The sequence below is a fragment of the Trichoderma atroviride genome, chromosome 6 (assembly GCF_020647795.1).
Source record: "Trichoderma atroviride chromosome 6, complete sequence".
Classification (NCBI taxonomy): domain Eukaryota; kingdom Fungi; phylum Ascomycota; class Sordariomycetes; order Hypocreales; family Hypocreaceae; genus Trichoderma; species Trichoderma atroviride.
Genome location: NC_089405.1, coordinates 3,164,738 through 3,185,167, shown reverse-complemented (window position 1 = coordinate 3,185,167; position 20,430 = coordinate 3,164,738). Strand labels below are relative to the sequence as shown.

The 20,430-nt window shown below is 47.3% G+C and overlaps 7 protein-coding genes across 7 annotated transcripts; 4 read left to right on the top strand and 3 right to left on the bottom strand.

Moving 5' to 3' along the window:
• Nucleotides 1-988: 988 nt before the first annotated feature.
• On the top strand, nt 989-2,958 carry TrAtP1_011674 (uncharacterized protein). The gene is made up of 4 exons (XM_066115214.1): nt 989-1,149; nt 1,208-1,509; nt 1,569-1,872; nt 1,921-2,958. Exons 2-4 carry the CDS (start codon nt 1,358-1,360, stop codon nt 2,800-2,802), a joined length of 1,338 nt encoding a protein of 445 aa, XP_065971312.1. The 5' UTR covers nt 989-1,149; nt 1,208-1,357; the 3' UTR covers nt 2,803-2,958.
• Nucleotides 2,959-3,193: 235 nt separating this feature from the next.
• TrAtP1_011673 (uncharacterized protein) lies at nt 3,194-4,522 on the bottom strand (the record flags this gene model as incomplete). The annotated part of the gene is made up of 1 exon (XM_014083395.2): nt 3,194-4,522. The coding sequence occupies exon 1, from the start codon at nt 4,211-4,213 to the stop codon at nt 3,194-3,196; it is 1,020 nt and encodes a 339-aa protein (XP_013938870.2). The 5' UTR covers nt 4,214-4,522.
• Nucleotides 4,523-10,693: 6,171 nt separating this feature from the next.
• TrAtP1_011672 (uncharacterized protein) lies at nt 10,694-12,092 on the top strand (the record flags this gene model as incomplete). Its single annotated transcript, XM_066115213.1, has 3 exons — nt 10,694-10,759; nt 10,848-10,871; nt 10,938-12,092. The coding sequence occupies 3 exons, from the start codon at nt 10,694-10,696 to the stop codon at nt 12,090-12,092; spliced, it is 1,245 nt and encodes a 414-aa protein (XP_065971311.1).
• An 825-nt stretch (nt 12,093-12,917) lies between these two features.
• Nucleotides 12,918-13,880, top strand: TrAtP1_011671 (uncharacterized protein; the record flags this gene model as incomplete). The annotated part of the gene is made up of 4 exons (XM_066115212.1): nt 12,918-13,156; nt 13,216-13,510; nt 13,568-13,793; nt 13,852-13,880. The coding sequence occupies 4 exons, from the start codon at nt 12,918-12,920 to the stop codon at nt 13,878-13,880; spliced, it is 789 nt and encodes a 262-aa protein (XP_065971310.1).
• Nucleotides 13,881-14,753: 873 nt separating this feature from the next.
• Nucleotides 14,754-15,917, bottom strand: TrAtP1_011670 (uncharacterized protein; the record flags this gene model as incomplete). Its single annotated transcript, XM_014083348.1, has 3 exons — nt 14,754-14,827; nt 14,905-14,936; nt 14,986-15,917. The coding sequence occupies 3 exons, from the start codon at nt 15,915-15,917 to the stop codon at nt 14,754-14,756; spliced, it is 1,038 nt and encodes a 345-aa protein (XP_013938823.1).
• Nucleotides 15,918-17,078: 1,161 nt separating this feature from the next.
• On the top strand, nt 17,079-18,617 carry TrAtP1_011669 (uncharacterized protein). Its single transcript, XM_014084764.2, has 3 exons — nt 17,079-17,495; nt 17,551-18,185; nt 18,235-18,617. Exons 1-3 carry the CDS (start codon nt 17,127-17,129, stop codon nt 18,572-18,574), a joined length of 1,344 nt encoding a protein of 447 aa, XP_013940239.2. The 5' UTR covers nt 17,079-17,126; the 3' UTR covers nt 18,575-18,617.
• A 25-nt stretch (nt 18,618-18,642) lies between these two features.
• Nucleotides 18,643-20,355, bottom strand: TrAtP1_011668 (uncharacterized protein). The gene is made up of 9 exons (XM_066115211.1): nt 20,025-20,355; nt 19,890-19,966; nt 19,806-19,826; nt 19,675-19,739; nt 19,525-19,615; nt 19,382-19,469; nt 19,185-19,320; nt 19,087-19,128; nt 18,643-19,022 (listed from the first exon to the last, which is right to left on the bottom strand). Exons 1-9 carry the CDS (start codon nt 20,258-20,260, stop codon nt 18,783-18,785), a joined length of 996 nt encoding a protein of 331 aa, XP_065971309.1. The 5' UTR covers nt 20,261-20,355; the 3' UTR covers nt 18,643-18,782.
• Between the last annotated feature and the right edge of the window lie 75 nt (nt 20,356-20,430).

Sequence of the window (20,430 nt, the reverse complement as noted above, 5' to 3'; positions counted from 1 at the left end):
TTCATATTGGCATTCAAATGAGTCTTCGTGCCGCTATCTGAGATCGATCGCGATTGGAGCTGTGGGGACACTGGTTCAGACATGACGCGACTAACCGGGAGCGAAGCTTTACTCCAGTATTGAGAGGGAAATTTATGTTAAAATAGAGAGATGAATATATAAGGCTGTGGAATTTCACAAAAGATATAAAGAAAACTGTTTTATTAAATAATAAGAAGCTGGCAATGCAAGGAGTCGTGTGGTAACATGATGTACCATGGTGATAAAAATGAGCACTTTTTAGAAAGTTGCTCATACAATATGAATCTGATGAGGCGTGCGAGTCAGCGGTGTTAGCGATTTGCAGCACTTAATGTCTCTGCTTGATCTATGTATATCTTAGTAGCTGGAAACAAGAATGTAGTTTCTATAAAAGATGGATAGTATTGGAAACTTGAAGATAGATGTCGCGAATGGTGTTAGTATGCCGTACGATTTACTGAATAGCGGAGAGTTGTGGGGACGCTTAGTTCCGACAATCTAAACCGGTAGTTGTTGCTGCCAGATTTGGTAAATGCTCAGGCTTGCACATTTTACCGCACAGTAGTAACGAAATAAACTTCTCACCGAGATATCGATGAATACAAATAGCTGTTTGTGCTAGCGATTCATTTGCTTATCATTTGGAGATGGGGTATCCTAAAATACACTAAGATGAAGCTACATCTGCATTTCGGAGAAACACGCCGACGTGCTGTTTAAATTCATCAGCCATTCCCCCTTGCATGTAACTTAAAGTCAGAGTGTGTCGCTGGTTTGGGCGAACAGCTTGTTTTGTGCAAAGTCGTGATTGTCCCATTGCAACCTCTCTGGCCTCTCAAGATGGTCTGAGATAACGCGTTTTATGCACCTATTTGCTGATGGAAGAAAGCTGACATATAAAGCTAGCATCGTGCCATCACCCAAGTCAATCACGACATCCAACCGCACGTGATAGCTACATGGTCTCATAAGATATCAATGATGCTCATAGCTGCCCATTTCGAATCCCCCCTCATATCAATTCGTTCTCTGAGATATATAAACTATTTTCAAATTGATGAAACTCGGTTACAATGGGAGGAGGCAATCAAATCAAATCCGTTGCCGTCATTGGGGCTGGAGCTGCAGGTAGCTAGAACGGAGCCAATTATCTAAGCTGACGACAATTACTAATGCTCACATTCAGGAGCGATAACGGCGGCAGCTTTGAAAGCTGAAGAAGTGTTTGACGTAATTCGAGTTTTTGAGAGAAGGGAGAGCGCAGGAGGGACATGGTGAGAATCATTTCCCCTGCGTCGCAACATACTGGAAGTCTTACACGGCTTTAGGATCTACGATGCGGCAGTTCAGCCCAGCCTGCTTGGGCGGCCAGGAGCAACGCCATCTGAGCTGGACCCCCCCTTTGGAAATTCCAAAAAGCCTCCCTGCCGTTTTACCACCGAATAAACAGGAGCGATTCTCCCAGACGCCCATCTATGATGTCTTGACGTAAGTGTGCGAGCGTCGAATAACATGGAGTCGCTGTGTGCTAAAAGAGAGATTGCTAGAACGAACGTGCCTGAAATTGCCATGTCGTTTTCAGATTGCCGCTTTGCATACGGACCGTTTGCTCCACATCATATTCCTCGCCAATACATAGAAAACTACTTTGCATTACACAAGACGGATACGTTCTTGGAGCTCAACACTACAGTTGAAGACGTCTCCAAGGTCGAACACGCTTCAAATAATGGATCCAATCAGTGGAAATTGACTCTCAGAAAATACGATGCTCTTCAAAACGCCGATCTCTGGTGGGAAGAAACATTCGATGCTGTGGTTCTGGCAAACGGCCACTACTCTGTGCCGACAGTAAGTGGCTCGCTGACAACTTGTTTGGCTGGATGCTGACCATCTTAGATTCCCAATGTCAAGGGTCTAAACGAATACATTGAAAAGTTTCCTGGCCGTGTAGTTCACTCCAAGACGTATAGATCGGCCAAGTCGTACAAGTCACAGAGGGTGCTTGTGATTGGCAACTCTGCTTCGGGAACGGATGTAAGTCGAGAGTTAGTCTCGACTGCTCAGCTTCCCGTTTACCAGTCGAGGAGATCAAAAGCGTGGTGGGAGGGAGATTCGCCATCCAAGGGGATTGAGTGGAGGCCTGTTGTATCAGAGTATCTACCATCTGGCAGAATTCTCTTCGAAGACGGCACTTACTTGGATGACATTGACACAGTGATATACTGTACCGGATACAAGCCATCATATCCCTTCTGGGATGCCAAGAAGAATGGTCAACCGCTGTGGGACGACAAAAAAGGAAAGCTGGTGAAGAGCTACTGGCACACCTTCTTTCAAGACTTTCCGAATCTGGGCATCGTGGGCCTGCCCCGCGTTTTAACATTTCGAAGCTTCGAATATCAAGCCATTGCCCTCGCTCGCATATTTGCCAATCGCAACCCATTCCCGCTTCCGCCATTAGCCGAACAGCAAGCCTGGGAAGACGAAAGAGAAAAAGAAAGGGCCCGGGAACACCGCAAATTTCACGACATTACATGGGAGAATGGCGAAACTCACGAATGGCTGCAGGGATTCTTCAAATGGTCTGGCTTGGGAACTTTGACTGGACAGGGGAGAACTCCGCCGCCGCTCACAAAGGAGATGGTTTGGGCGATTGATAACCTCAAGAAGTACAAGCCTGAGGGAGAAGAGGATGCCAGTGATATTAGCGACTTTTCGGAGATTTACGAATGGATTGTGTTGGCACATAGGAAGCGCGATGTTCTTGGATTCATTTGAGGCGAGGAGAATATATCTGGGTTACAACCAGCTTTTATTTTATTCCCAACTGTCCTAGTCATGTGGTATAATGACTGCCAATGTCTTCTCACGTTTTAAAACTGTAGAGAACCATCTTGATTGCAATTCTATCCGTCTCACTCATGTATCGTACAATGACTCCAACCAAAATCATGATGTCGTGTCGTGTCTCGAAACTGTAGGCATCGACCCAAAGGTTTCTTGAACAGTACCTTGAATGCTTCCTATAGTCGGAAGAGCAAACATTTCTTTCAAGTCCTTTTCTAATCTTCTCACTTGTTAGTTTATGAGACAACAGAAGGTATAGAAAGGAAGCAACTTACCAGAACACAATCTCTTTCCAGGCATATCCCTCACAGTTCTTCCGCCTTTACTCCTCCCCCTCCTCGCCGCTGCTGTACAGCTCGCGGACTCGACCAGGCTCAATGTACTCGACCTCCTCGACGGGAGGGAATTCGGCAATGTGTACAAATGAGCGCCAGACGGGGTCGAGGGGCGAGCTCTCGGTGCCCAAGTCCATCCAGACCGAGATCCGGACGCTCCTCGCCGTCGTCGTCACGGAAAAGTCCGTGAAGCAGTGCGGGCAGTGGCCGCGCACCTCCTTTCCCGGCGACGCAAACGACTCGCCCACCGCGCGGGGGAACTGGCGCAGGTCCTGGTGGAGGGAGCTGCTGGTCCAGGCGCCGTCCTCCAGGGGGAAGAACTGCTGGTGGCGGCAGACGGACTCGCTGGCGATGAGGTCCCTGGTGACGGGCCGCGAGGGCAGGCGGTACTCGCAGATGGTCCGCAGCAGGAACCGGCCGTCGACGATCCGCGGCGCGACCTTGGCGGTGATGGCAGCCTTTTTCTCCCAGGCGTAGGAGAGCGAGAACTGGCGGGCCGCGGTGAGACGCTGCAGGTACTGGCGATGGCTGGGCCGCAGCGAGTCGCCCAGGCGCGTGTACTTGAGCGCCAGCTGGACGTGGCGCCTGCCCAGCTCGTACTCGTCGGCGGGGGCCAGCTGCAATGGCTGGTTGAATCGCCCGTAGGCGTCTGCCAGGGGGCACGTCGGGCTGCTGTCGGCGGGCGTGTCGGCGGTGTCGATGCGATGGAGGCGCATGCACTCCTCGCAGACCCAGCGGTCGGGCATGTCGCGACACATGCTGGCGAGGACCTCGAACCGCTGCTCTTGGTTCTCCTCGGCGTCGGCGGGGAATTGGCCGCGACCTGCACAGTTCCGGACTGCTCGGCAGGTCGTGGCGAAGACGATGTTGTCCGCGGGGGACAACTGGTCGAAGATCTCACGGAGGAGATCGATGGGCAAGTCCAGCAGGGCTGGACGGCGGTTGGCGGGGGAACTCATGTTTCCCTTCTTCTCAATTCTTCCGTGGAGGACAACACGGGACGGCATCTGGACGGGTGCAAGACGTGGGGAGGAAAGTCTTGGTCGACGATGGTTGTCGATGGCGTCGCTGATGGATGGTTGTCAGAGTCTTTGGATGTGGTGCAAGGTGAAGGCTTGCAGCTGCGATCGAAAGACTTGCGGAAGATGCTGACGTATGGAAGAAAAGAAGAGGCCGGATTCAGGAGAGAAGAGCGCAATATATAAGAAAACAAAGGGTTCTCGCATCACTATATGGAGTCGTGGCGTTGGAAAGTGAGTTTGAACTGAGTTGGTGGGCCACGACCAAACTTCATCCCAAGTCCTGCATCCACTCGATGCTGATTACGTATACTCACCATTCGTGTACAGTATGATGCAGTTTAAATTTTGAAAAACGTGATTTCACTTGGGAAGAAAAAGTATGATGGAGGATACTAAGAATATTTGTTCAAGCAACTTCGCAAAAGGTTGCTGAGACGCCGTTTGCTTGGTATATGGTGCTTTCATATTTGTAACAAATAAAATTTGCTTCACAAAGCCAATTATAAATTCATAAAGCTTCATCAAGACATTCCTTTGGGTATCGCCGAATAGTGTAATGTGTGCATTTATATCGAAGTCAAAGTGTATCCGTTTGTTCTCCCGTCGCCAAGGTGATATTTGTGGCTTTCCAAGTGGCTGAAGGCTATATATACTATTAACATCTACCCAATTCTGCTTCTAGTACTAGGCTTAATACAGCTGGCACATGATGAGTTTACACAAGTGGACCGATGTGCGTATGTCCGAGTTGTACTGGGAGAAATCCTGGTTACAGTAAGGGCGTACGTGATGGGAGAGCATGAATGTTGGGTAGTAAACAGTGAGGAACTCAAGAAACACAATTGCTATGGGAATATCCGGCGCCACAGGGGAAGATTTAAGATATAATTTCCGCTTTTGCTTCGTGGCGCACCAATCATTAGGTACCTACCACCTACCAGACAACGACACTTCGTTTGATGCTGCAGTGAATGCACATCTGCAGACGTTGCATACCTGAAAGGGATGCACACAAAAATTGACTTTATTTGCTTTCGAGGCTGTTTTTCCTTTCCTTTACGTTCCTCTCCATTCCTATCTATTCCTTTTCTTTCCATTTTTCTTTTTAGGATCCCCCCGTGTTTTCCTCTTGCGTGTGAACAGTACTGGTCTACATGTCGATATTAGGGCATCTACCGCGTAATCCATAGAGTCAGATGGATATTGTACCACCTGTATAACATGTGTTTAGATTTTCAGGATGCCCATATACAAAGAGACCCAAACACATCTGCATACCGCTTTGTCGGGGGCTTCTAATACAAGGTGACTCGAACTATTTTCACTTGTCTAATTCATCGCTAATGATGGATAAAATTGCAAAGGTTAACGTTTCTAAGCTCTGCTAATCCAGTCAAAAGAAATACATCTTCTTAACATTGTTGCATCAGTAGTTCAGAGGTGATTGTGCATACCAAGACTACCTATGAAGCCCAGTTCGATGTACTGAAGCATCAATCCACATAGCATACTGCAGTACCATACGCCGATTTTCCCAACACGAACCAACACAATTGATATAGCAAACTAGGTACTCAAACATTCGTTGCTTTGTAGATGGAGAGAGCAAGTTTTCGACTAACAACTAGCACAGATTTTGGCAAAGTTAAACTCTTCGCGAAGAATACGGCCATAATCATCATGGTCACGACAACAGATCAGTGAAGTCTTATTCACGCAGGGTTCAGTATGTATTCACCACCTACACGTCCATATATCGGCCTAGGTTTTACAATTCGACGTCGTGTGATGCTAATGTGCCGGTAAAGATACGCTGCGAGAGCCACAGCATACATCTCGCCATTAACTCAGAGAGCTATCTATTTCACAAAAGTCGGCCATGCAAAGGGAGGAGCATTGAGGAGCAACCACTACAATGATTTCTCATCAGTTGGCTATAAATTCTGGTGACTGCAAAAGACAAGACCGCACCAAGATGATATTAGGCTCCGCACCTCTGATGATTGAGTTCCCAGGGTCGGCACTTCTTTTTCCATACCCTTCCTATCACGGCGGTCGCAAACTTATACTGAAGTGCACAAAAAGTAGTCGTAAAGTTTGTATATCATCTCAGCGGCGCCACCATAGAGGGCCCGTGGGCCAATGCCACAGCGGCCACAGTGCACGGCAAGAGCCACGTATTGCAGTGTCGAGGCGGCGGTGAGAAGGAGCCGAACAGTTGTTGAGTTGGCAGTGCTGCGGTCTCATCCAACTGTACCATTACTGATAAAACCATGCCGTTGATACAAGATTTGCAAATTCAAGGCTCGCCAGGCAGAAAAACGCCTATCCTCTCAGACCGGCAACCAATACAACAGCCCTAATGCATATGGGCTGCTTAGGGTGCATATGTCCAATAGCAATTCGGAACATGGCGAGCATTGCCTCGCTAGGCACTCTTAGGGCTTCGCCTCATCCGTAGGTATAACCAAGAAGAAGCATTGGGCTGAAATCTTGCTACCTAAGATGCATGTATCGAACGCGGGGTAGATTGCAGCGGTGTGGAAATATAGACTGCTATTCGCTATGTCGTGTTATCTGTAGAATGTGACTTGTATGTATTGGCATCTACTACTTTTTTGTGTGCATATATATATATATATATACCAAATCTGACAAATTTTGTGAAAGGTCAGGACATTGCTTTCCATATATCTGCCACCAAGGCTTCTGAGTTCACCTCTTGCATCATGGCCTCTCTTGGAAAGATTGCAAATTCGTTGGTATCGGTGGCAAATGAAAATACAGTCGCGCTTGTCAATCTGAACGTTGATTTTTCCGTTTTTCGTTGTCATCCATCCCCGGAATACCTCGCTGTTGGCTCGGCGTTGACAACCAAAAGAAAACACGAGGCCGAAAACGGTGCTATTCACGCCACAGCCTGTAAATTGGGCTTTTTATTTCACCAGATTCTTCCAGACACACCAAAGCTTCTACAGGCATACGGTACCCGTGTATGTGAGATTCTATCTCGTCCTGGCATCAATCCAGAGGGCACCGAGGATGATGGCCCATTCCGTGCCTTTATAGGTGCTGATTGCACCTCAATATGGGCTGCTGCTACCTCGGGACCGGCATCAATCTGTATTCTCCTGTTGGCATGCATGCTCTCCAATGCTTGGGATGCGAAAACGGCGACTTCTATCTGGGCTGAGCTCATTGAACAAAGAAAGAGAAATATTTGGGCTCAAACAGAAAGCAATAAGATAGTGCATCCCCACTCTTTAGCCGCTGCAAAGCAAGATATTAGCAGAGCCGAATTGGCTAATTGGGACGCAAGCGTTCGCTCATGGCAGAGACGAGCGAATACTGCAATGGGGTTGCAGCATATCCAACTCAAATTAATCATGGACAATATAAGAATACCATATTCGACCACTGGATCAACCTTTGAGAAAGTTACAACGGCATGGATTCGATCTATGGAAGTTGTAGAGAGACTTCTGAACAACCTACCTCAAGAGGTATCTGATCGCGCTATTCTACTAGCAATACATTCCTGGCATATTTATCCAGACCTCCTAGTTTTCCAGCAAGAAGCGAAGAAGATACCATTCCATGACAGGCTCTTTCCCAACGTTGGTATACTCAGCGTAGGTCTTGAATACAAAGGCCCTTCGGACAATGTCACCAAATGGTCTCTCGCCCTGTCGCATTTGCGATACTATGGAGATCCTATTTTGGTTAGGAGCAATGACAACCAAACCCGGGTGAATATCCATCAGCTATGGCTTCTCACACTTGGAGTCATATTCCGGCAATGGGAAGTATCGTATTCCAACTTTGAGAACGCCATCGCTTGGTTTCAGCAACTGCAAAAGATACTAATCCACGGTGACGAAGCTCAACGGACAGAGCTATCGTGGCTGATTCGGCTTTGCGATGCTGCCTCCACTATAAACAATAATAATCGCAAAGAGGCCGGACGATTAATTAAATACGGTTGGAGGCGAGCCATAAAACTTCTCGGGCCTGATGATAGAGCCATGCGTTGTCCGTTCTTTGGGCTATGCAACCCATATGTCATGTCGGCTTTTACTAGCGCCACCGATGTCGATCGCGGCCTCGAATATCTGCGTGGTATCGCGTCTCAACTAAATCTCGAGGCTAATGAAGCAATCATATCATACACGGGGCATCTAAACCGGGGAGACAGGTACAGTGAATGGGCTACAATTGTTCCGATCGAGGCGCACCTTGGGCTCCGGACTACTATTAGTCCTTCACATGCTATGCAAAAGAGACATGTTCGATGGCTTCATCCTCACAATGACGAGGAGAAAAGCATTCCTACTACAATGTTGGAGAAAAGACGCCAAGAAATTGAGCAGATGGGAGATGTTTGCTATGTCATCTATGATAAGAATGAGATGCTATATGCAATCAAAAGACGAGAGCAGCAAGCATATCGTTGGGATAGACCGCCTCGAATTTTCGGCGCACTATCGCCTATTGAGTTTACGTGCATCCCATCTATACGGCATGCACAGCCGTCCAACTTTCAACTGTGGGTGGTATCGAGCAAATATAGCAGTTTCGGGTCTGCCTACTTTGTTCATCTCATGAAACTTGCCGCACTATCCAAAGCCCCACTAGAACAAGGACTTGCATGGCTTAAACAAAAGCCTAAACCACACCACATCATCCAATACCTGAAGGGATCTGTCTTTGTGAGTACCTGGAAAAAAATAAACTTGATTCAAAGACCTGGACTAAATAATAAAGTAGACTGATGACTTGGTTGTTAAAAATGTCAACTCTCATGCTGGGGTTAAACGAAAAGCTCCGATGGATGAGCCAGCACAAGAGAAATTTTATCAAGATTCCGATTCGACTCTTAACCAAGATGTTACTGGCGAGAGCAAGTTTCAAGACGATATTACTGGCTGCTTTCACCTATTGAGCAGCGCTTGCGACGAGTCAACGTCATGGCTCATGTCGTTACGTATACTAGAGGTCGTTAGCCTCTTGTATCGGGATTTCCCAATGGCAACAGTTTCATTGCGGCTCGTGGAACAGAATCTGCTGAAAGCAAAATGGTTACCTCCGCCCATGCAAGCTCTTTTAAACAACCCCTTTGGCATTGGCACCGCAAGAGATGTCGCCAAAACGCCCGTTACGGAATATTTGGCCGCCATGACTCGCGCGGCTTCATTTTCCTGTATTGCAATGTTCGAATCTGGATGCTTTGACATAGATCCTGATCAACTCAACGAAGTTATCGCGCTGTGTTCAGAAGACTCAATTTTTGTAGCAGGCGTTATTCTCTCTGATCCCAGTTCCCACACCAAAGGAACTCAAATTCGCCATTTGGTTGGTAACATCGGCCATTCAGGAATGGTGCTCATGGTCTCCCCCCTTGCACCTTGTATCCGTGCAGTTGGCCAAGATCCCACACTCGTGGAGCACCGACCTTTTGACGGCAAGAGTACAGACAGCTTTGGTGGAACGTCATTGCATTTGTCATTCACCACTTGGAAGATGCCATTGGACTGGCAAAATACTGGAGAAATTGATCAAGAAATTTTCCTTCTCGAGTCAGTTGTGTCGGTGCAAGATAATGGCAATTGGGTAGCGGATATTGATGTTATCGACATGGAAAAGAGCTGCCCCGATGTCATTGAGAAGTTCCGTTGCAGCCAACATGGTTGTTCGGCAGCGGCAGCGGCCGAGAACTATGGGGATAAAGTCTCTATAGACTCCTGGGAAGAGCTGCTTGATCCGCCACCCTGTATTGGGATTTTCCGCGCGAAAAAAAACTGGGCAGCGCGTCTGGCAGCGGCGTCCATCTTGGTTCAGCAAGGAAAAGGGTATAGCGCAGTCATTGTAGGAGATGAGCGAATTTGTTGGCCATGTTTGAGGGATCTATACGCTGAGCCCGAGCCGCATCTTCCTCAGGTCATTATTTATTGATATTAAAAAAGTTGGTAGTTGTGAAATTAGTTGCATTTTTTTCAACGAAATTGAGAAGCTTAGGCTAGTGCACTCTTTCAAGTGCCGCTCTTTCCCCATCTTTAATTCACCATCTTTAAATGATAAGTCTCCGTTGGCTAGAATGTATTGGTTGTAAGAGCGCCGACGGAATGCCCAGGCTCCAGTACATATAGCTAGTACATATACTCACGTAGCATACATATATGCAAGATGGATAATATCTAGGTATGTAAAGGATAGATTGAGATGACTATCGGCGAACCTTTAATGGCTTGTCACAGTTGCTGCTAATTCGTAGCACCGTCCAAACAATTTCGGGGCCTTCGTTCACTCAGTCCACGTGATTTCAGGCGCTGGCTTCTAATACGCAGCCAACTCTTCAAACGTCTCCTCGTTACCATCTCTTTATAAAGTTGTAGAAACCATAAACACCATCTGTAATTTTCCATTATGAGAAATTGATGAGAGTCTCGCGGCAAATATTCCATCGTCATGCCTCGGCTTTATCACACCAAGTCAAAGACTGGTTGTGCTCGCTGCAGAGCTCGCCGCGTCAAGGTAACGTACCTGTAGCCTCCTGCATCTTCAGCTTGCTTCTCAACGGCCGCCTCACAATAACTGACGCCGAGTCCTTGTATGATTCCAGTGCGATGAAGCCAAACCAAAGTGTGTTCGTACATGCCTCCGTTCACGTCCATCCCTTCTGCACATGTGAAGGTCTAACAATGAGACCCAGAATTCCTGCGCCCGCCATCAAGTAAGCTGTCTGTACGACAGAACAGACTGCTGGAAGACCTCGAAGCCAGATGACAATAGCGCCACCGATCCAGCATTGCATCGGGCAGGAATGGCAGCGGGCCAAGCCGCTACCCATGACTCACACTCCGAGGAGTCGGTGCCTCTAATGTCGGCAGAAAGCCGTGATCGCCGCTATTTAGAACTCCGGTTGCTTCACATGTGGACCACCGAGGTCTGTCAGACGCTCCCGGGCAGCTACGATGCACAAAATCTAAGAATCTGGGCTCACGATGTCCCCAAGATTGCTCTTGACTATGAACCTTTACTCACCGCCATTTTCTCCATCACTCTCTTCTACATGGTATGCAACAACTCTCAGGTCGACATTGGAAAGGACGAGCTATTTGCACACAGAGCAAGATATTTTCAGGCTGCTCTACGGGACCACCGACAGGCACTTGGCTCTATGGACCATCGCACTGCCAATGGGGCCAGCTTCACTTCCGTTATTCTCATATTTGATGCTTTCGCCAGTCTCAGAGAGCGATGGATTCAACCCATCGACCCCAATATACCATATAAGTCACCGACAGAATGGCTTCGGATGTGCAGGGGGGCCAGAAATGTCGCTGCGGTCGGACTACGCATGATCGGTAAAGACTCTGACACAACTTTCGGTATCATGGCCAGAGGCGCTGCCGCTTTCATCGATCCAGAGGTCATCTATACAGAAGCTAATCGTGCCCGGTTCGCTCACTTGCTGTCTGTAATTGCTGGCAAGCCTGAGAATGACATCGATAATAAGGCATATGTAACAGCGGTTGCGTACATTGGATCGGTCGCGGCAGCAATGGAAGCAGGAGAAATTCCTCTGAAAGTTGCTCGAAGAGTTACAATTTTCCCCTTCATCTTGCATGATCGTTTCATCACCTTGATTGAGATGCTAAGCCCACGTGCCCTGGTTATCCTCGGCCACTACTTCGCTTTGCTAAGTCACCTGGACGGGATATGGTGGATGAGCAATTATCCAGAAAAGGAAATTGAAGCCATCAACGACAGCCTCAGCAGCGAGTGGCAGGGCATGATGGCGTGGCCGCTACAGGTACTTCGCGAGCGTGGTCAACGATCCGCTGTGCGTGGCAGTGAGAAGTGAAGTTTTGGACAACCTATTCCGTCATGATTATTTCGGCTGGGAATGTAGGAAGACAAGAATCCAATGTTTAATGTCTGTTGTTGTCATCAACTTGGCTAGCTTCTGGCTGCCTTCAGAACCGGACTGTCGAACACGGACCACGTTGCACAAGACAATGGATCAATTAGGAAACCAAGACTGTCTCATTTCTTCACGATCCCCATGAAAACGCCATCTTTGTCGCGCCGCTCTAAATCCTACCGCCATTTCTGACCCTTGCTCGTTTCTCGGTATCGCTCCTCGGTATCGTTTAGGTTCCACTTTTCTGAATCCTGCGCCTCTGGTCGGTTCGTCGCAGGCCCGCCATCTCTTTCCAGGAGTCAAGCTGTTGAGAAGGCCTTTTTCCTACCGAATGAGACTGCGTCAAGGATGGAGATAACATCAATTAAACGGCGGCTGGAGGCCTCAAAACAGATGAGGCGCTTAGGGGCATAGACGCTAGATGGATGGCATATCCGCCTTGCTCTGCTAACACTCTCTCCAAGCCAGAAATAGATCATCGCTTGTACATATAAAGCATCAGAGTCACCTATAATAACTTTCTACTCTTCGCTTTTCTCTCTAATCAAATCTTTCCAGCCAGCTCTCTGCCATTCTCTTCATCAGTTTTTTGAACTCGTTCTCCATTGCGTTCGCCGCGGTTGTCTTTCTGGCAGAAGCAAACTTCGCATCCCTTCACGCGGTGTACGACAGAAGCCGACAGACAATTTTCGAGCCATTGTCCAATATCAATTGAAATCGAAGTCGATATACCTTTACCAAGTGCCTGAGACTCTCGGAAGCACTATGACCGCGATATCGACCGCCGAGCTGATCATCTATGCTACTCTTAGCATCCCAACTCTATACATCCTGTTCAAACATGGTCACGCTGGGTTGCTTGGATGGCTCTATCTTTTCGCCTTCTGCTCGCTGCGTGTCATTGGAAGCGCTATGGATCTGTCTGGCAATACATCAGCAGGCATTATCTCAAGCGTTGGCTTATCTCCTCTTCTCCTTGCTGCATCTGGCATTCTCCATGAAGCGTACTGTTCCATTCCCTCAATGTAGTTATCCAATCATGCGTACTAATAGATATTAATAGGAGGAATTATTACTGCAATCCAATGTCTAGGAAACTAAAATGGATCGTCATCATATTATTCCACATCCTTGTCACCACCGGACTTGTAATTGTAGCTTCTGGTGCGTCGAGCTTGCAGTCTAGTGATGGCAAACCTACAGACGCTCCCAAAGCTTCCAAAAATGCTTCTTCTGTGAGAACTGGCATGTCGCTTTTGACTCTCGCTTGGGCCATTATTGCCGTTGTATCAGTATGGATACTGGCTCGTCCTGCCAAATCTCCAATGCCAAGATCTATTACTGCTGCAGGAACCAGAGTAAGTCTTCTCCAAGAACGTATATTCAGATACTTCATTTTACTCATCGAGCAATAGCTTCTCTGGGCTGTCCTTGTATCAGATATCTTCAGTGGCATTAGAGTCATCTACTCCCTCATCGCGCTGGTCACAAAAGACAAGAATCTGAACCCTCAGACCGGCTCTCTCGCAATCCGTGTCGTCCTAGGTCTGATTCCAGAGTTGATAAGTGTACTGGCTTTTGTAACCGCTGGACTTGTCACACGACATGTTGCTCGGGAGTCAAAGGCAAAAAAGTCTTCAGGTAGGAGTGAGCAAACGAGCGCAGAGTTTTAGGGAGACTGACCCCGGTTTGATCTTAGACTACGTTGAGTTGTTAAATCGTCGGTAGCAGTGTTTTCTATCTCACAAGTTAGAAGTTGTTAGAATACTTAATGGACATAATTTGTAGCTCTTCAGCTGCCTGTTGAGCCCATTTGAGCTGCAGTGGTTGTGAAATATCTTCATAATGGTTTTCGAGGTACATGTACTGATGCAGTGCGCTATTTGACATATACTCCATTATCATTGTATTTTGTACATGATCCCGATTTCGAAGCTTCACCGGTCGCGGGTGGTCGCCTAGCATTTGGTAGATTGTTGCCTCGGTGATTAAATCTTCTATATAACCCTCTCTATTAGAATCGCCCCATAGTGCCTTGATAATATCGCCGTTCAGTAGTCGCTCCACGAGTAAAGTTGCGCCCGCAGCTACGAATTCGCGTTTGCCTTGGATAATACGCGTCTCGGGAGACGTAAGGAGTTCGTCGGGAATGGCTCATCGGCCGCCATGACTATCCTGCGTTAGTTTGCTTCTGACATGGGGTCGACTAGCTTACTTGATGCCGTCGTAATAGGACTTGACCGGAGACAGAAACACCGATAGTAGTTTAATTGGAGAGATTGTTCAATGTGCATTGGAAAATGACAAAGTTGTTGGCACTTAACGAAATGGAATGGGTACGAGCACGGGGAAGCAAGTGAATGCAGTCGCCAAGTGCCAACACCGCCTTCAATAATATAGTACAATTACCGGTACCTACTGTATATAACAAATGAAGATGCTCGCACTTCCCTAATGCGCGTTTTGGACACGTCTTCCATTGAATTGAAGTGTAAGAGGCGACTGAATAGATCGGTACACTTAGGAGGAACAGCATTCAATTCATGTATTAATCATTAGTACCTAACACGCCATATTTGCGATTTTCCAGTAATTTGTTCATCAGTGACCCCAAGACGTGCCAAACTTGGAGTCTCCAGCGACAACTTTGACAAATTCCCGGGCAATAACAGAGTCTAGAAATCTTCAGTTAGCATCTTCTCAATATATAACTTGCTCTAGCACCATCGTCATGATATGCATCTTTACTTACCTGTCTTATTAGAAGGATGGAGCTCGTCATACCTATCATCGATGTCAGCGTCTATCCTTCAATGTGAAGCGCAATACATACCACAGATAAGAATCGAGTGATCCTGGCCCATCTTTACAGTTTGCACCATTCACGTCACAGTGGTGGTAAAATCCCTTGACGTTGTGTGGTGACTCCAAATAAGTCTTGGGGTTGTCATAGATGTCGGTAATGAGGGTGTGGATGTCAAATACCGAAATCTTTGCTCCTGGCCAGCGATTTTTGACGAGGAGGTAGAATGGAACTCCATAGTCGATAATAGTGTTCGATGAAGTAGTATACTCGAGCATCTTTTGAGCGTACTCTGTCTGGTTATACAATGTCTTGTTCTGCCAGAATTGGTTGTCGCCTGCGCCTCCATCAGATTGAGGGCGATATAATCCCACCAGCTGAAGGGCGTTCAGGTTCAGTAGCACGAAGCGCCTACCACCTACAGCGTAGATAGCGTCAAATGTCGCCCACAGGCAGTCAATGTATGTTGAAATAGTTGTTCCGGCCACTTGAGAGTCGCTAAGGATTCCAGAAAAGCTGAGGTCGTTTGTTCCTATCCAAAGAGCGTACACGGTGTTTGCCGCAGTTACGCCGCGATACAAAGCCGTCTTCCGATCCCGCTTGAATGATGGGATCTCATCGGTAATGATTGAAGGAAAGTTTGCATTGAGAAAAGATGCCCATCTTGCTACATTGTTATTGTCGCATGTGGCACCAGAGATGGCGTAGTCGTAAAGAGTTGCGCCGGTGCTGCTTTTAACATATTGAGCCCATGTTAAACCTCCACTGGCAGTGGCGTTGGACTCTGGTTGCATCACTCCTGGGGGCGGTGGTTGATCATTATGGCCTCCATAGTAGCTAAGCCGACCGTTATCGGTGTAGCTGTCCCCAAACGTGACAAGATATTTGAAGTCGGATTTAGGATGTAGCGACGCAGCATTCAGCGCCACAGCAAAGTTCGAGATCAAGACGATCAACCGCATGTTGTAGTCTATCAGCTGCTGTAAGTGCAGTTTACACGAGTAGACTGACAATTCACTTTCACCCCAGATTGGCCACCCAGGCGAAGAAAAAGTGATAGGTATATAGCAGCTATGGAGGTGACATATAAGGGCCTCTCTCTTTTGAATGCTTGGACGACATTAAATAGCCTAATATCATCGTAAGTCCTTATCCCAGTTGTTGGTAAGAACCGCGGCTTTCTTGGAACCTGCATCGGATATGACCAATAGCAACCTTGTGTATAATACTCCGCATCCACGAGTGATCATCCATCTTTATTGCATTGCATACAAGGGTAGCAACCTAACAGGCGGCACAAACGTTCCGAGAGCTGTGTGTAGCATCAATCTCCCCCCGCCTCGGGTATTAAAAGAGCATCTCGGATACGTAGTTATCGTCATCACATGGCATGATCTAGCCTGGTGCCGACAATATGAGTGCCACAACATGAATACGTGGTAGAGGAAACAACAGGGCCGCTAACGCAGACATGGGCGGAGAAAGCTCACTACAGCAGTATTCCTTTAGTGCGTCTGGGGTAATTGGTAATTGAAGCGTTGACAATCCATTTAGCCTGTAGGCTAAAAGCCTACAATGAACGGTAAGCCGGATGTTCTTAGCATAAGCCTATATACTGCGAGTTCAGAATGATGTAAAATGGAATAGGCAATGGCATTGGGAATGCAATTCCAAATATTGATAGTTGCGTAGGCTACTGGAGGTCGGCTGACGTAGCTAATGTCTACAAGCAGGATTTTGGACTATTGTTGTTTCAGATGGGTTGAACATGGCGTAAATATTCGGTCCGCAGCATAATCTAATATCGTGAATATGCAGCCACAGCTCCAACCCTAAGGATAGTGTAGGACACCTATATTGTTCTTGATAAGGGTAACCGATACAAGCTGCTTAGCAGCGTCAATTCCGATGCCAATTTCGAACGTCACCATTATAGAAGTGACAAGGCAGAAAGCCCTGGCAAGGCGAAGTGCAGCGAAATGCGCTCCAGGCAGCCAATAGTGAATGGCTGTGCACGGCAAGGCATTTATACGTGGGGCGCGGCCGTCCGTAAGGCTGCCTCACCATTTGGAGACGGCGATCTATGAGCACGGCTTGTTGAAACCTGTCTGCAACTCTAACTCATCAAATATTGGAACTAGTTGTCGTCTTTAGCTACGTATGACAGAATCATGTCGACAACTTCGTCTTCGGAAGTCGCTGGTGGCGGCCAAAGCCAAGCACATACATGTACTGCTGCAACGCAAAGCCAAGAGGCACCGATGCCAGGGACTACTTCGGACCCTTCTCGCAACATATTATCACTGGGTTTCTTATTTGCTCAACTGAAAGTTGCTGCTTGGGTTGAACCCTTATGTAGAGCTGTGTCGAGTTTGAAGAACATGAAAGCGGGCTTCTGGAGCCATGTCCTGGTAGCAGCTCCTCTTCTCATCGCAATCTTGACGCTCTGGCCGACGTTCACCGGTACTGCAGACGCAAAAAAAGCCACAGAACTAGCTAAATGGACGGCCAAAAAGGATTTTATAGAGTTCTGTCAATCAGTAAGCGCATATAAAGCTGAGAAAGCATGCACAGTGCTAACCATGAGCTTGAAAGCTCGACTGGGAGCCCACTGGGTGTGATCTGCAGCCCGATTCTTTGGGGCCACCACCGGTTCTTCGTCGACAAATGCCGTCCTGGCCTTCTAATACTCGTATAAGTTCGGCATTTAACCTCATTACCCTTGTTGCGTTGAGTTTTGGCATTTTCTGTTTGCTGGTGAAGATCCAACAGCGACGCATGCGGTCCCTATTCCAAGGCTCTTTTCCCACATTGTCATACTATCGATATAGTCAACGTGTAGTCACGCCGTTACTTTCTGTTGTAGAAATCTCAGATGCAGACCAGACACTGCAACCAACGCCAATAGCGCATAGCAGCGGGCTTGAGGCAGCTGAACATGTACCTCGACGTCGAGTGGTCGGCTCTGATAGTCGACGTAGGCCACAAAGCCCTCCTCTAGCTGCCTATGACAGAACAGAAGATGACAGTGGTGTTAAAATGCAACCTGAGCGGCATGTGGACTATTTATCCCATGTGTGGCAAGAAGAAGACCTCCACCAATCTTGGAGACATGTGCAATCGCAAAAGACAAACTACGAAAATGCGGCTCGCCTAGAAAACGCTGCGTGGAGATCCTGGACTAAATTTAGGCACAGTTTACCTACGATTTCACCAACTCACATTAATTGGTTAGTTTACTATGAATGTCTGAGGACTATATGTTACTCATAGTTGTAGGTCAAAAGACGAAGATGTCACATGGCTCTATGGCCCGCTACAGCCTCAGCCTGTTGGGCTGTATGGGCTGACGAACTATACAGCGGGATACGAGCGAGAGAGCATACAGAAGTTGGAGGCCACCAAACGCACCGCTACTTCAAAGACCGAGAAAGGCGATCGATACGTAACAAGTAGTCGGAAGCTCGGATTGGATGAAGCTGCGAACAAATCCTCTCGCCGAAACTTCCACCAGGAAGGAAACCTCAAGCATGGACGGCACTTTGGTAAAAGCTTTTCAAGAAATGTTTCCATCCAACCAGAGCCGAAAGAGGTTCGCTTCAAAGTAGAATTCGAGTAGTTAGTCATGGATAGAGAATGCTTATAGAGGAATTATCATTCAGAACACGCACATCGGATAAAATGAACGTAGTTAAAGAGCAATATTTGTCATTAAAGAGGCTTCTTTGGTAGAGCTAGCTGCTATTGTGATTCTCCAAGCATATTCCAGAGCACAGCACTGTCTGATCACATATAACTTGGGGTGTCAGCTATATCGATAATTCTCTTCAGTCCCAAGGTGCGCCGTTGGCCACTGGTTGATCGTTTTCTTCATCAAAGATGTCAAAGCCCAAATGTCGGCTCGGGTCAAGAAATCGGACAGGGCCGCGCTCAGAAGATAGCTGGTCTACAGTGTAGAAGTCTTCATCCGAGAGCCTTGTAAGCTGAATATTTTGCTGCAGGTGGCTTTCTTGCACAGATTTGGGTATGACAGGAATTCCTTTTTGCACTGCCCAAGATAAACAGACCTAGATAGTTTTTTGCTTGTTAGTTGACCGATATTACAAAGTTGGGGGACTGATATGCACTTACCTGAGCCGGAGATATTTGGTATCTGGCTGCAATATCGATTATCTAGAATTCACGTCAATATTTTCCCGTTGAGACGTTTACTGTCTCTGGTCGCGTACCTTGGAATCTTCTGTAGGAGATGGTGCATTGGACCCACGGACTACTTCAACCGGGCGTCCGCCCAGAGGCTGATGGGCCATAAGAAGAATGCTATGCCGGGAAGAAAACTCAAAAAGCTCTTGTTGGGGCAGATACCTATAGCGGCCCGTAATCAGCTTCAAATACCGGCTTGACTTTCTGTGGGACAATGCCCTACGGATGAAGTTCGACCTGATTGACTGCTGACATGATTCTAGCAATACCAACTATTCTTTTGATCTTGAGAATGTTAAAATTGGAAAGACCTACGTTGATAGCGGTTAGTGAGATCAATAATAAACCAGGAAGATCAATACCTACCAATCGAGCGTGCTAGACCCAAGTCAACTAATTTTTCCATTGCTTGCCAAGTTTCCGGGTATCTCCTGGAGAGGTCGTAGTCAATGACAGGCTGGCTTGTGTAAGCCTATCGTTGCGCGTAGTCCATAAGCATATGTCATGATATCTCACCTTTCCGTTGCCGCTTGGGTGTCTGATCGTTCCGTTATTTTCGCCAGCCTTGTAAGCATGAGGGACTTAGTAACATTAGCACTCCCCGTCCATTGTTATGATATTCGGCAAGGAATTCGATTGCGACGTACAGTGCATCAAGTATAGATCGACTATCTCAACCGTTAGCTAAAGTATGACTTGGCTGTATTACGAAATTGAGAAGAAAACATTACCATATTCCATTTGCAAATCTTTCAGAGACTGCTCCAATGCTTTCTGAACGTCGGCAGGTTCATGCCAGGTTTGCGCGCTATCAGATACGTTAAGCAAAGAACGACCATATCAGCCCGAAGTGATTTGTAACTTACAGCTTAGTAGTCAAAAAGATTTCATGTCTAGGAATACCACTCTCCTTGATCGCTTGTCCGATTTCCTTTTCGTTTCCGTATGCGCGGGCACCGTCGATGTGCCGGTATCCCAGCTGTAACGCTTTCTTAACGGCTTCTTTCACCAATGCGTTTCCTTCGTCGCCCCGGAAGGTGCCTAGTCCTACTACAGGAACATTGCGGCCACTGCTGAGAGGAAAGATGATTGGAAGATCCATGGTGAAAACACTGATGTGCTTGGCGGGTTACCTTGCAGGATCAAGATCAAGATCAAGATCAAGATCAAGAACTTGCATCTCTCCTCATTGATGCTTGGGGTCCGAGCACGCCAAGTTCCATTGCAATAACGGGGTTTAATAGTGTTTATATTGCAGGTCCAACAGAAGTA

Coding starts and splice junctions, on each gene's coding strand:
- TrAtP1_011674 (XM_066115214.1), top strand. CDS start 1,358: ATGCGGCAGTTCAGCCCAGCCTGCTTGGGCGGCCAGGAGCAACGCCAT. Junction 1,510..1,568: donor CCCATCTATGATGTCTTGAC/GTAAGTGTGCGA, acceptor AGAGATTGCTAG/AACGAACGTGCCTGAAATTG. Junction 1,873..1,920: donor GCCACTACTCTGTGCCGACA/GTAAGTGGCTCG, acceptor TGACCATCTTAG/ATTCCCAATGTCAAGGGTCT.
- TrAtP1_011668 (XM_066115211.1), bottom strand. CDS start 20,260: ATGGATCTTCCAATCATCTTTCCTCTCAGCAGTGGCCGCAATGTTCCT. Junction 19,967..20,024: donor ATCTTTTTGACTACTAAGCT/GTAAGTTACAAA, acceptor CGTATCTGATAG/CGCGCAAACCTGGCATGAAC. Junction 19,023..19,086: donor ACCAAATATCTCCGGCTCAG/GTAAGTGCATAT, acceptor AAAACTATCTAG/GTCTGTTTATCTTGGGCAGT.
- TrAtP1_011669 (XM_014084764.2), top strand. CDS start 17,127: ATGTCGACAACTTCGTCTTCGGAAGTCGCTGGTGGCGGCCAAAGCCAA. Junction 17,496..17,550: donor TTATAGAGTTCTGTCAATCA/GTAAGCGCATAT, acceptor TGAGCTTGAAAG/CTCGACTGGGAGCCCACTGG. Junction 18,186..18,234: donor TCACCAACTCACATTAATTG/GTTAGTTTACTA, acceptor TCATAGTTGTAG/GTCAAAAGACGAAGATGTCA.